The following is a 12,374-nucleotide window of genomic DNA, read 5'->3' on the forward strand; positions in this document are numbered from 1 at the left end:
GTTGTGAATACCTTGTCACTTTTGGAAGGAAATAGCTCACTCCCTAGGAAAGTTGATACATTGGGTAAAAGAGTTTAGACATATTTTAAAATGCAGTGACAGACGGTTTAATAAAAATATTAGAAAACTTGGCATTATCAGTGGCAGTTGAATGAGGACACCATTTTCACTGTATCCTTTCTGACACTGAGTATTAACATTTAAAATGGTTAGTTATTGAAGATATGTATAGGAATCCAAACTGTATACTTGTTGCTTAAGTTTGCATGTTTTGGCAACTGTGAAAGTGAATACTTTTTCAAATATTTATTTATTACTTACATTTTAAATAATGATTTTTCATATCTATGCTTAGTCATTTAATAGTTCCTTAAACTTTGTCTTAGCAATATTTTTGTTTTTAAAGTCCTCTTTATAGTATTTATTGAAGATATTTTTCATAATCTGTTGTATCTTTTTATTTTATGGTCTATTTTTCTCTATTCAGAAATAAAAAGTTTTGGGTTTGTTTTTACATAGCTGAATTTAGTGTTTCTTCCCTTGATACTCTGGTATAGTATTTTTGCCATTCATCTTACCCATCTATTAGATGAAAAGGAACATCAGATTCCCCCATTAAGAGAGTACTTGGCTAATTTATTATCCAGGTAGTAGGGAGAAAATAGCTGTAAAGGAAATAATCCATCACAGTTTCTTCCTGCAGGAGGGAGGAAGGGCTCATGATGCTGGCAGGTGTAGAATCTTAGCAGTTTAGCATCAGTTGGACTAGTGGCCACATTTCCTAAGTTGTGCACCTTATCCAAGGCAAGGGTGGGCCAGAGTGGTCGGGCCAAGGATCAGGAGGTCCGCTTGGATGGGAAGAGCAAGCCAGAGATCAGCAAGAAGCAGGACAAGGAGGGAAAGCTGGATGTGATGCGAGGGTCTGTAAGGAAATGGGGGAGAGTGGGAGAAGAAAGACGAAGATGCGAGGTGAAAAGGAAAAAGCTGGGCTTTTTCCCATCACCATTTCTCAGGGTCACCTCCAACACAAAGAATGACATCTTTAAATCTAGAACTCCCTGCCTACCTATCTTCCTAAATTCAGATGTATACTGTAACACCTTTCAGTGTGTTAATATCTACGCTTCCTCATCCCCACCTTAAATGCCCTTTAAAATAGTGCTTTTCTTTAAAAATGACACCTTTCTGGTTTTGGAGTATTTGTAATCAGTTTCTTACTGAGACTGTCACAATACAATTACATATAAGTTGCCATTCCCATTTTATGGCTTCTAAAAATTTAAAAATTTAAATTAGAGAAAATTTTAGAAAAGAATCTTTGTGTCTCTGTGTTCGTGTATATGTAAAACAATGTACATTTTAAAAAGTCTTATGTTCTAATAAAGAAAGTAACTGGTTTATTAAAGACTGTACTGCAGGGCAAAAAAGAAAAAGAAACTAAAACCACGTCTCTCTAGTTGTAGGGAATACTTAAAACCAAGTAAAACTCCTCCAATATGTTGAATGTTCTGTAAAGTGAGTTGGGAACATATTGTTTCTGCAGACTGGAATATTTATTTTCCACTTAAATGATATCTTTGAAAACTTTTGATGTCTCTAAATATTCCTTGAAATGTAAGTTTAATAATTTATATCTGTGTTTATGCCTGTAATGAACACTTTTTTATAGAGATCTTTTTATAAACTCATATTCTTTTAATTTTATTTTAGAATTAGAATATGAAGGGCTAGAAATGTATCATTACTAATTTAAAGTACATTTCATAGATTAGTGAGCTTGAACATTGTTTTGTTGTGATTGACCATTTTTCTGTAGAAGTGCACATGCTTTTCTGTTTAGATTGTAAGAGCTCTTTATTATGTCAAGGACATTAGCTTATTATGTTTGATATTTGCAGAGATACTTTTATATTTTCATGTATCTTTTAATTGTGATATTGTGTGTGTGTGGGGGGGAAACTCAAGGGGGTATTTGGCTTTTTGTGTGTTATATTCCATTGCTTCTAAAGTTTTTAATGCGTTATATCAAGTAAAGATGAACATTTTTTGAGTAGTTTACTGACCAGTTTTCCTTCTTATATATTTCTGTACTACCTTTTTATCATGATAGTCTTATTTTCATTCTTTTTAAAAACTTGTGCATGCATTTTATCACATTATATTTTTTAGAACAGAATTTGGTCATCTGGCAATTAAGACAAATTTTCCTGTCGTATAGAGCTGTCATATTAAAATACACATTATATTTTTTCAATATTATATTCTTTAGAAAATGAATAGTTAATGCAGACTTTTGGAGAAGGAAATGGCAACCCACTCCAGTATTATTGCTTGGAGGATCCCATGGACAGAAGAGCCTGGCAGGCGACAGTTCGTGGGGTCTCAAAGAGTTGAATACAACTGAGCAACCAACACAAAACACAGACTTTTAATTTTTAATCTGTCAATTGCTTAATGATAGACCTCTCTCAGCAAAATAGCACACTGGGTGTTTACTCCACCCTGGGTCTCGGAAGTTGTCCTCAGATACTTTTGTTTATCTGCAGGATGCCTAAGTAGCTGTTTACTTATCTCAGTATTACTATGATGTGATTTTCAAGGTCATCATTTCTATCAGATACGGGAACAATACTAAAGAAATTTTGTTCTTGAAAAATAATGTCTCTATAGATTATTATCACATAAATCAAAGTTTTAGTAATTTTGCAAATAATTTTAAAAGATAACTTTTTCATTTTTCCACTTTATTTTCATTGTTCTGTTTCAGATTGTCCATTTTTAATTGGAGGAAGCTGCTTCTACTTGGGGGGTGGCAGGAGAAGTAAGAAAACCACATGGAAGACTCCCAGGATTTAAATGAGCAATCCGTAAGTCGTAATTCAATCTCAGTTTTACTGAAAAATGTTGTGGTAAGACGACTCAAAATCATACTGGAAGGGATATATTGTAAAAAGCAAGTTTTTGTTAAACATATTTTTAGTCAAATTTTGAATCCTTTTTCAAGATCATAAAACATGCCTTTGGAAATGTATACTGTTTCTGCTTAATGATATCATATTTTGAGGTCTTCCTTGATTGTCTACTTGTAAAGACAATGATAGAAAGATGAGGGCATTGAAATTGTGCAAAGTGTTTTTTTATTGTCTAAACAGTTTTACACACCTCCTTTACTGGGTTTTATTCCAGAGGTACTTGGATGGTGCATGTGGGGTTGAATGTCAGAAGTATGAAAAAGGTGAAGCATATCACTTGCATGCCTATTGTTCACTGAGGAGGGCAACCACAGTCCTGAAGGGATTTCCTTATTTTGCTAAGGTCTTTGCAGGGCTTCCTTGTGGCTTAGCTGATAAAGAATCCACCTGCAATGCGGGACACCCGGGTTTGATCCCTGGGTTGGGAAGATCCCCTGGAGAAGGGAAAGGCTGCCCAATCTGGTATTCTGGCCTGGAGAATTCCATGGACTGTATAGTCCATGGAGTTGCAAAGAGTCGGACATAACTGAGCGACTTTCACTTTGCCCAGGGAGGAATGCACGAGATTGGTGGCAACCATTCTAAAATTCAGATTTCTCAATGGGAAAGGACTTATATAGCCTTTCCTCCTAATTTATTAGTAGTGTCTTTGTGATACTAGTCCTTCAGTGTGTGCAGTGGGAGTCAGTGGGAGCTTCTCCCTTCACTCCCCACTCCCACAGTACCGTCAGTTGCATCCCAGCTGTTCTGCCCACAGACAATTAGTGATGTCACAAATGAGGAGACGTATACTTACCATGTGTGTGTTATTTGCTTGTATGATCATGACTAGATCTTAGAATCTTATGTTCCCATCAGGCAACAAAGGACAGTATATTTGTTATAATAATATAGTTCTGGAAATGATTTCTGAAATGAGTTCAATTTTAAAATTCAGAGTAATGTGCGTTCTGATATATAGATGTCGTTCCAAGTTAGTTTGTTTTCTATTAGTGTTTCATTTAAATGATAATCAAGTTTTTAATTTATAGACAGATATGACCATTGTCTAATGTCTTTATATATTATTATTTAATTTCACCTGGTATCATTGCAGGAAAAATGTAACAAAAAATTACAAAGACCATTAAAAAATTTGTCAAATAGTAGAGGTTATTCCTCAAAAAATGCCTGAGTTTTTACAAAAGTAGACAAAAGGCAGTAGGGAAGCAGGGGCTTCAAAATAGTTTTTTTAAATGCTGGTTATTGAACTTAAATATTAGTAGCATGGGCTCTAGTGAAATGGGTGGTAGTCAGCATGATGATACGCCACCCATGCCATTCACTGCCTGTCTTTTGATCCCAGTGGCATCTGAGGTCTGTAAATGTGACCATGTACCTGAGTGGATGATGACGTCATCTTAGTGGCAATGCTTCATGAGAGGGCTACTGTCTATCTGTACTTTGTTCTGACACACCGGGCATTACTTAAAAGTTTGTGTCCATCTGTGTAAGAATGTGTGTGTGTGTTTGTGTGCATGCATGCATGCACGTGTGAGCTAGATTGACCTACTGTCCCTGTTTTCCAGGGACCAGGAGTTTCCTGTGACTTGGAACTTTCAAAGCTAAAGCCGGTAGAGTCCGGGCAAACCAGGATGACCCAGTTAATTACCTTAGGGTGTGTGTGTGTATACTTAAGAACGAATTTTTGATTCAGTACAGTTAAATGAAGCTAAAGACAATATAGTCTTAGGTTTAACAGTAGAGTGAGGTTATTATACAAGATGCTTCATATCACCTTTTATAAAATGAAACCCAACGCCTGTAAATCATATAGGCTTTACTCCTAGCAATATTTCAATGCTGTGGAATTTGGTATTAAAAAAAAAATTAAGTTCTTGGTGTTGTTCATGTTCAGCCAGCTTTGAGAATCAGAAATATTGAGTGACTGACCTTTCAGCTTAAACCCAGCTGCTGAATTGGTGGTAGGAATGGGAGAGATTTCGAGAGAAGAAGAGATTGCTCTCATTCTCCTTTCTTTTTCTCCCTCCCCAGTACTAAACTCTCCCCCTGCAGATGATGATCTGATCAGAGTCAGAATGGAAGCCTCTGCTCTCTGGTTATCAGGAGTGGGTTCGTCTCTTTTAACCCACAGGAAATGGGAAGTTTGTGTTAAGGGTTCATAGCTTAATGGCTTTAATTTTGTAAACACCATAAATCCTTCTCCTTCAGCATCCTTAGACTTAGCAGAGCATGTAGGCCAATCTGTTCATTTTGTGCATGTGTAAAGGGATGCTTGGGACTATTAAGTCCCAAGTCAGAGTTGGGACTTCACAACAGTCTTCTGACTCCAAGTCCAAAGCTTTCCCCATTACATCCACATGCCTTAAATGCATTTGAATTTTCCGGTTTGGACTTTCATCACCATAGAATAAACTCTCATTAGGGTGAAATGATTCCTACTTGAATGAAATCTTTAAATGACTTTAAATCTTGCAGAGTATATTGATTAATGTCTCAAAGCTTTTTGAAAAAATGCTTGGCATTTATTAAGATATAGGATAAATAGGCTGAAATTTTTAAAAAGTTCATAATAAAATGAGAGAATTTACTTATATCATAGCTATTTTACTTCAAAAAAAAGTTTTTTCTCTAGGCGTAGATGTAGCAAGAGGTGTCATTTATTGCACATTTTATGCTCATCTAGCATTTTCTGTATACTGACTTCAATCCTTACCATATCCTTGCTTCGTGTCTGTTATGGTCACCATTTCACAGATAAGAAAACTGTGGCGTAGAGAATATTAAGGTCAACCAGCTTTTAAGTAGCAGAGATTAGAATCGAACCTATTTTTCAGTTCAATGGTTCAGTTGTGTCTGACTCTTTGTGACCCCATGGACTTCAGCACGCCAGGCTTCCCTGTACATCACCAACTTCCGGAGCTTACTCAAACTCAGGTCCATTGAGTTGGTGGTGCCATCCAACCATCTCATCCTCTGTCATCCCCTTCTCCTCCCGCCTTCAATCTTTCCTAGCATCAGGGTCTTTTGCAATGAGTCATTTCTTCACATCAAGTGGCCAAAGTACTGGAGTTTCAGCTATTTTTATCTGGCCCTAAAATCAGTTGGTTTTTAATGAGTATGTGTGTTCATTCTTGCAAATTCAGCTGCCTTTCAGGAGACATAGCTGCCTTGGAGCACAAGGGTCTGTACACTCAGCAGATAAAAACTGAACTGAACCTACCAGCTTTCCTCTCCCAGTTTTTCCCCCTTTCTCCTCTCTTCCATCTCAGTGGATGGCATCATCAGCTACTGAGTAAGTTCATTTGGAAAACTGGAAGTCATCCTTTTCTCCTTCATCCCCATTTCAAAATCCTATCATTCTTAATTTTTAGTTATCTCTCAAAGTTGTTCTTTTGGTTCCAAATCCTTATTTTGGATCTTTATTTTTATCTCCTGTATTTTTCTGCTGTAAGTTTTTTCTAGAGTGGTCTTCCTAATTTACATATCTGAGGTGAAATTCACTCAGTCCAGTCGTGTCCAACTCTCTGTGACCCCATGGACTGTATAGTCCATGGAATTCTCCAGGCCAGAATACTAAAATGGGTAGCCTTTCCTTTCTCCAGGGGATTTTCCCAACCCAGGGATTGAACCTAGATCTCCTGCATTGCAGGTGGATTCTTTACCAGCTGAGCCACAAGGGAAGCCCAAGAATACTGGAGTGGGTGCTCTCCCTTCTCCAGTGGATCTTCTGGGCCCAGGGATGGAACAGGGGTCTCCTACATTGCAGGTGGATTCTTTACCAACTGAGCTATCAGGGAAGCCCTTTACATATCTAATCCCATCCTTATTCTACTTAATCACCTTCATAGGCTCTTTCTTGCCTTCCAGAGAAAAATCCAAAGTGTGTAGTAAAGCACTCAGACTTCATTGCTTGCCTGTGTCTATAGTTTTAGTTTTGTCTTCTCTCGGTTCCCTGAATCTCGCAGGCTCTCTGTGGTTTCTATGTCTTTGCTAGTACTCTAGCCTCTTCCCAGATGAGCCTCTTCCTCACTGGAGAACATGTAAATCTTGAAGACTCGCTACGGGTTTCACTCCCTCGAGGAAGGCTCTCAAGTTTCCTCCTTTTTCCCCAGGCAGTCAGCTGCACTGGGTCAGGGCCCCTGCTCTGTGCTGCTGTACCCTTTGGCATTTACCTCTCTACCCCAGGACTTACCCCACAGAGCTGAAATCTTATCTGTTTATTTACCTCTCTACTAGATTATAAACTACTTAAGAGTAATAATGGGTCTTGATCATCTTGTATCCTTCCTTCTTAGCACAATTCTTACTGACATTCAATAAATGTTTTCTTCAAAAGCTTTTATATACTGTTAGTAAGGTGTGTTAGTGAATAGCCTGACAAATTTTAGAAAGCCAAGATGTTATTCTCAGAATGGATTTACTGACTCATGAATTCATATATCACTTATTTAAAACAGTTGCGTATAACATGTAACACTAGTTTTTAACAGCATGTGATCAAAAGAAATTTTGGTCCTTAGTATTTTTTTTTTTTTTTTGCGTTTATCTGGATTACTTTTGGAGAAGGCAGTGGCACCCCACTCCAGTGCTCTTGCCTGGAAAATCCCATGGACAGAGGAGCCTGGTGGGCTGCAGTCCATGGGGTTGCGAGGAGTCGGACACGACTGAGCAACTTCACTTTCACTTTTCACTTTAATGCATTGGAGAAGGAAATGGCAACCCACTCCAGTATTCTTGCCTGGAGAATCCCAGGGATGGAGAGCCTGGTGGGCTGCCGTCTATGGGGTCGCACAGAGTCGGTCACTACTGAAGCGACTTAGCAGCAGCAGCAGCAGGATTACTTTTTGTAGTCTGGTTTAGATCTAGGAAATTTTAAGAGGTAAACAATTAAAGTACAATTTAACTTTCATATTTGAAGAACTTTATAATTACTTAGAAGCAGTTTGTTATATCCAGTTATAGCTCACTACAGTTTTTAATGACATGTTGCTTTTATTAATAGAAATAAATATGAATATAGATTATGCAGAGCAGTATTTATACTAACAATCAGAAATTCCTTTGATACTCTGAAATATAGTCTTTGTATTCAAATAATGACTAATCAGTATTTATGTTTTTATAGCTCCTAGAGTATCCCTACATATTGAAAAATTTTAGTCTTTTTTAAAGTTTTCCACAGATTTTTTCTAGTCTGACTTATTCATATCAAAGTGAGAGGGCATTTGGCCTAAATTTACCATCAAGCTAGAAGGTTTAAAAAAATATTGTTTACAAGTTTAAGTACTATATGTTACATAGTAAAATGTTAGTGTTTACTAAATAAACTGAGGTAAAATGAATTACAGTTTATGATACAATTGCATTCCCTAATATTAAAATTTAAGGGCCTGAATTTTCCTACATTATTACTGAATCAGTTAACTTACATTACTGATGACATATTTCAATTAGTGAGGTCTGAATTAAGTCACATCCCTTGGATTCATATTTTACATCATGTGTTTCAGCAGTATTTTGAAGTTCATATATATATATATATAGACATAACTAGTGTTTATTTTCTTGCATCAAACCTGCTAATTTAATAATACATATTAACATTCCAGAGTTAGCTTAATAAACTAACCTCTTTTCTGTCTGTTTTTCACCCCTGGACTACCAGATGACTTTAGAATTATTCCTCAGCTCTTTATTCTTAGAGATTCTGCAATATCATTTTTGCCTGTAGCCACTAGATCATCTTTAAAACCTGAACTGCTCTCTGAGCCATTTGGACAGGTTTTTAACTGTTGTATGGAGTTGAATATACTAACAAACTTCCCATCTAGATGTAGAGCTTCAGAATCAACAACTTCTATCAGTGTTTCAACTCTATGGAAGAAAAGAATTATTATTAGTTTCAGTTTAAAATAACTTTTTCATTTTTAGTAGTATAGCATTATCAATATCTAGAGATCCTATTAGTCTTCTATCGCTTTTTATCTTGGATAGTGTAATCAATTTAAGCATCATGCACACAGTGTATTTTATTCAGATATAGCCAAAATCAGTTTATTGGTTTTGAGGCTACAAATCTGTTTGGAAGAACTTGGCCTTTTAATTAGTCAAAAGAACCATATTTATAACATGTAATTTTTATACCATCCAACTAGACAATGTACTTCAGAATTCAACAGAGTTCTGCTTAAAGTTGAGTCAGTTTCAGAATTGATGTAGCTCCCAATTACCAATTATAGCTTTACTTTGCAGTTAGATAATAGAGTACCTAAATGGCGAAATTACCAAGAAGTATCTTTAAGACATTAGACGTACTGAAGCATCTGAAAACTATTTATGTTGATGAAAGCAGGTAAGACAATGTGTGCAGCAGCATGGATTCTGGAATAAGAGCTGGCAAGCTCACACTCCATCATCATAGCTTTCTAGCTGTCACAACCTTGTCACAATGCAGCTTGATTTCTAATTATTTAACCAAAAGGAAAAGATTTTTAAAATATGGAGGGAAATGTAGGTTATTCCACTATGGTTGGAAGTCAGCCACACAATTGTCATAGGTAAATCTTTAGAACAGGGAGTGGTAAGATAGCAAAATGTATTAAAATTGGTAATAATTCAACAGATTCGATTAAACCAATAATTGCTGTTTACTCTCTGTCAGGAACTTTGCTAAAGTTTAAACGATTAGTATATTATAATTTCTGTCCTGCCCAAGTTTTAGCTTAATATATGGTTGTAAGTTGTTAAGTTCTAGAGTTACCAATAGTTTAAAATGAAATTTGGGCAGTGGCTATGGATTTACTCAATGAATATTTGTGAGGAGCTGCTATATTTGAAGCATGGTTTTAAATGTTGGAGATACTCAGTGGACAAAATAGACAAATATGATTCTCATGGAGTTTATTATACTTTAGCAGGGAGAGATGAACAGGAAAACAATATTAGATACTAGAAAGTAATAGTGTGTCCAGAAAAAACAAATAAAGCAGGGAGAGGGACAGGACATTCTGGAGCTAAGGTGTGTGAGTGGGGCAAGGTGTGGGCTTTGAAGAATAGTCAGGGGGGCTTCCTAAAGGAAATCAGTCCTGAATATTCATTGGAAGGACTGATGCTGAAGCTCCAATAGTTTGGCCACCTGATGTGAATAACTGACTCACTGGAAAAGCCCATGATACTGGGAAAGATTGAAGGCAGGAGGAGAAGGGGATGACAGAGGATGAGATGGTTGATTGGCATCACTGACTTGATGGACATGAGTTTGAGCAAGCTCCAGGAGTTGGTGAAGGACAGGGAAGCTTGGCATGCTGCAGTCCATGGGGTCACATGGACACGATTGAGTGACTGAACTGAACTGAAGCTGTCACTGAGAAGATGGCATTGTGCAAAGACTTGAAGGAGCCACCTGGGTATCTGGGGAGAGTGAGTTTTGGTTAGAAGGAACAGTAACTATGAAAAAAGTGAGATGGCACCATACCTGATATGATCAAGGAATAGAAAGGAGGCCAGTGTTGGTGCCAGTAGTGGGGTGGTCAAGGGGGGAGATAAGGAAGTGATCATGATGGGAGTGTGCAGGTGAGGAGACAGATTGTGTAGAGGTGTTTAGGCCATTATAAGAGCTTGAGCTTTTCTCTGAGTTACATGGGAAATAATTTGAGGGTGAGCTTAGGGATGTCATTATGAGACTTAAGTTTTTAAAAGATCAGAATGTCTGCTGTGTTGAAAATGGTCTCTTTGAGGTCAAGCATAGAAACTGGGCTATTCTAAACATTCAGCTGTGAAATGGACAAGATAACAGTAGAAGTAGTGAGCAATGGTTGAATTCAGGATATGGTTTGAACCTAGAGCTGAGAGGACTTGCTGATAGGTTGGATGTGGATTGTGAGAGAAAGACCTTGGTCTTCCAGGTCTTTGTCCTGAGTAGTGAGAAGGATGGGATTAGGCATTTACTGAGATGGAATGAGGTAGAAAGAACAGGTTGAGCCTGGAGATCAGGAGTTCAGTTTTAGACTCGGCAACAGAGTTATTGCTGTGCTTTCACCAGTTCTGTTTCATACTTTTTTCTGGTGCATCTGAGACTAGCCTTCCTGGACTCCTTACCCTTAGACAGGGTGGTATAGCTAGTTTAAGGGAAGTGATGTACGTGTTATTTCCAGACTGAGGCAGTGAGAAACCTGTGCCTGATTCTGTAGTCTCTGTGTTTGCCTAGTGTTTGGAAAATGAAGAGGAGGTGACAGGTAAAGATGGTTGGGCTCCAAGATGGAGGAAGACTGAATTGTGGAGTCCCTGCATGAAGGACAGCTTCCCAGGAAAAAATTAAAGCAACTGGGTTAAAAGGGACATAATGAGTTTTACCTACTATTTGAAAAATGAGTGGGGAGTCAGTTGTAACATTTGGAACCTGGGAGGGAAGGTTGAACTTGAAATATAAATTTGGGAGGCTTCAGGGTATTGATGATATTTAAAGAACTGTTATTGGTTGATATCACCAAGAGATTAAATCTAGATAGAGATAAATTGAAAAGACTGAGCTCCAGGACATTCACATTTACAGATGACAGTTTACATAAGACAGCAGCTTGATCCTAACACAACCATAACCATAACACCTGTAAGCACTGAGTTATGTCACAGTTAGTATATATTACCAAAGCCAGTGAATTCTCTTATTTCAAGTTTCCCAATGATCAAATATTATATCTGGGTTACTGGAAACTGGGTTAACCCTTTTTAGAAGAAAAAGCCAGCTTACAGCCAAATAGGTATTCAAACATCATTCACTTCTTTATTTTCTATCAAAGTTGTTGTTCTGAACAACAGGCTGAACAACTCATGAGTCATGTCTGACTCATTGTACCCCCATGGACTGCAGCACGCCAGGCTTCCCTGTCCTTCAGTATCTTCTGGAATTTGCTCAAACTCATGTCCATAGAGTTGGAATTGCCATCCAACCATCTAGTCCTCTGTTGCCCTCTTCTCCTCCTGCCATCAGTCTTTCCCAGCATCAGGGTCTTTTCCAATGAGTAGCCCTTTGCATCAGGTGGCCAAAGTGTTGGAGCTTCAGCTTCAGCACCAATCCTTCCAATGAATATTCTGGGTTGATTTCCCAAAGATTGGTTTGATCTCCTTGCTCTCCAAGGGACTCTCAAGAATCTTCTCCAGCACCACATTTCGAAAGCATCAGCTCTCTTTATGGTCCATACAAGACCACTGGGAAAATCATAGCTTTGACCGTATAGACTTTTGCCTTTTAATACACTCTAAGTTGTCATAACCAGTCTGTTCTAAAGGAGGTCGGTCCTGGGTGTTCTTTGGAAGGAATGATGCTAAAGCTGAAACTCCAGTACTTTGGCCACCTCATGTGAAGAGTTGACTCTTTGGAAAAGACTCTGACACTGGGAG

The 12,374-nt window shown here is 37.7% G+C and overlaps 1 protein-coding gene across 8 annotated transcripts in view; it reads left to right on the top strand.

The window, feature by feature from the left end:
• The window catches only part of EYA4 (EYA transcriptional coactivator and phosphatase 4), a 367,841-nt gene that overhangs the window by 75,529 nt on the left and 279,938 nt on the right, over positions 1–12,374 (top strand). For all 8 annotated transcript variants that reach the window (XM_040239258.1, XM_040239259.1, XM_040239262.1 and 5 more), the window contains exon 2: positions 2,768–2,867. In XM_040239258.1, coding sequence (XP_040095192.1) covers positions 2,835–2,867 — 33 coding nt within the window. In that variant the 5' untranslated portion in view covers positions 2,768–2,834. The remainder of the gene's footprint in view (positions 1–2,767; positions 2,868–12,374) is intronic.

Source organism: Oryx dammah, unplaced genomic scaffold (assembly GCF_014754425.2).
Source record: "Oryx dammah isolate SB20612 unplaced genomic scaffold, SCBI_Odam_1.1 HiC_scaffold_4, whole genome shotgun sequence".
In the NCBI taxonomy this organism is placed as follows: domain Eukaryota; kingdom Metazoa; phylum Chordata; class Mammalia; order Artiodactyla; family Bovidae; genus Oryx; species Oryx dammah.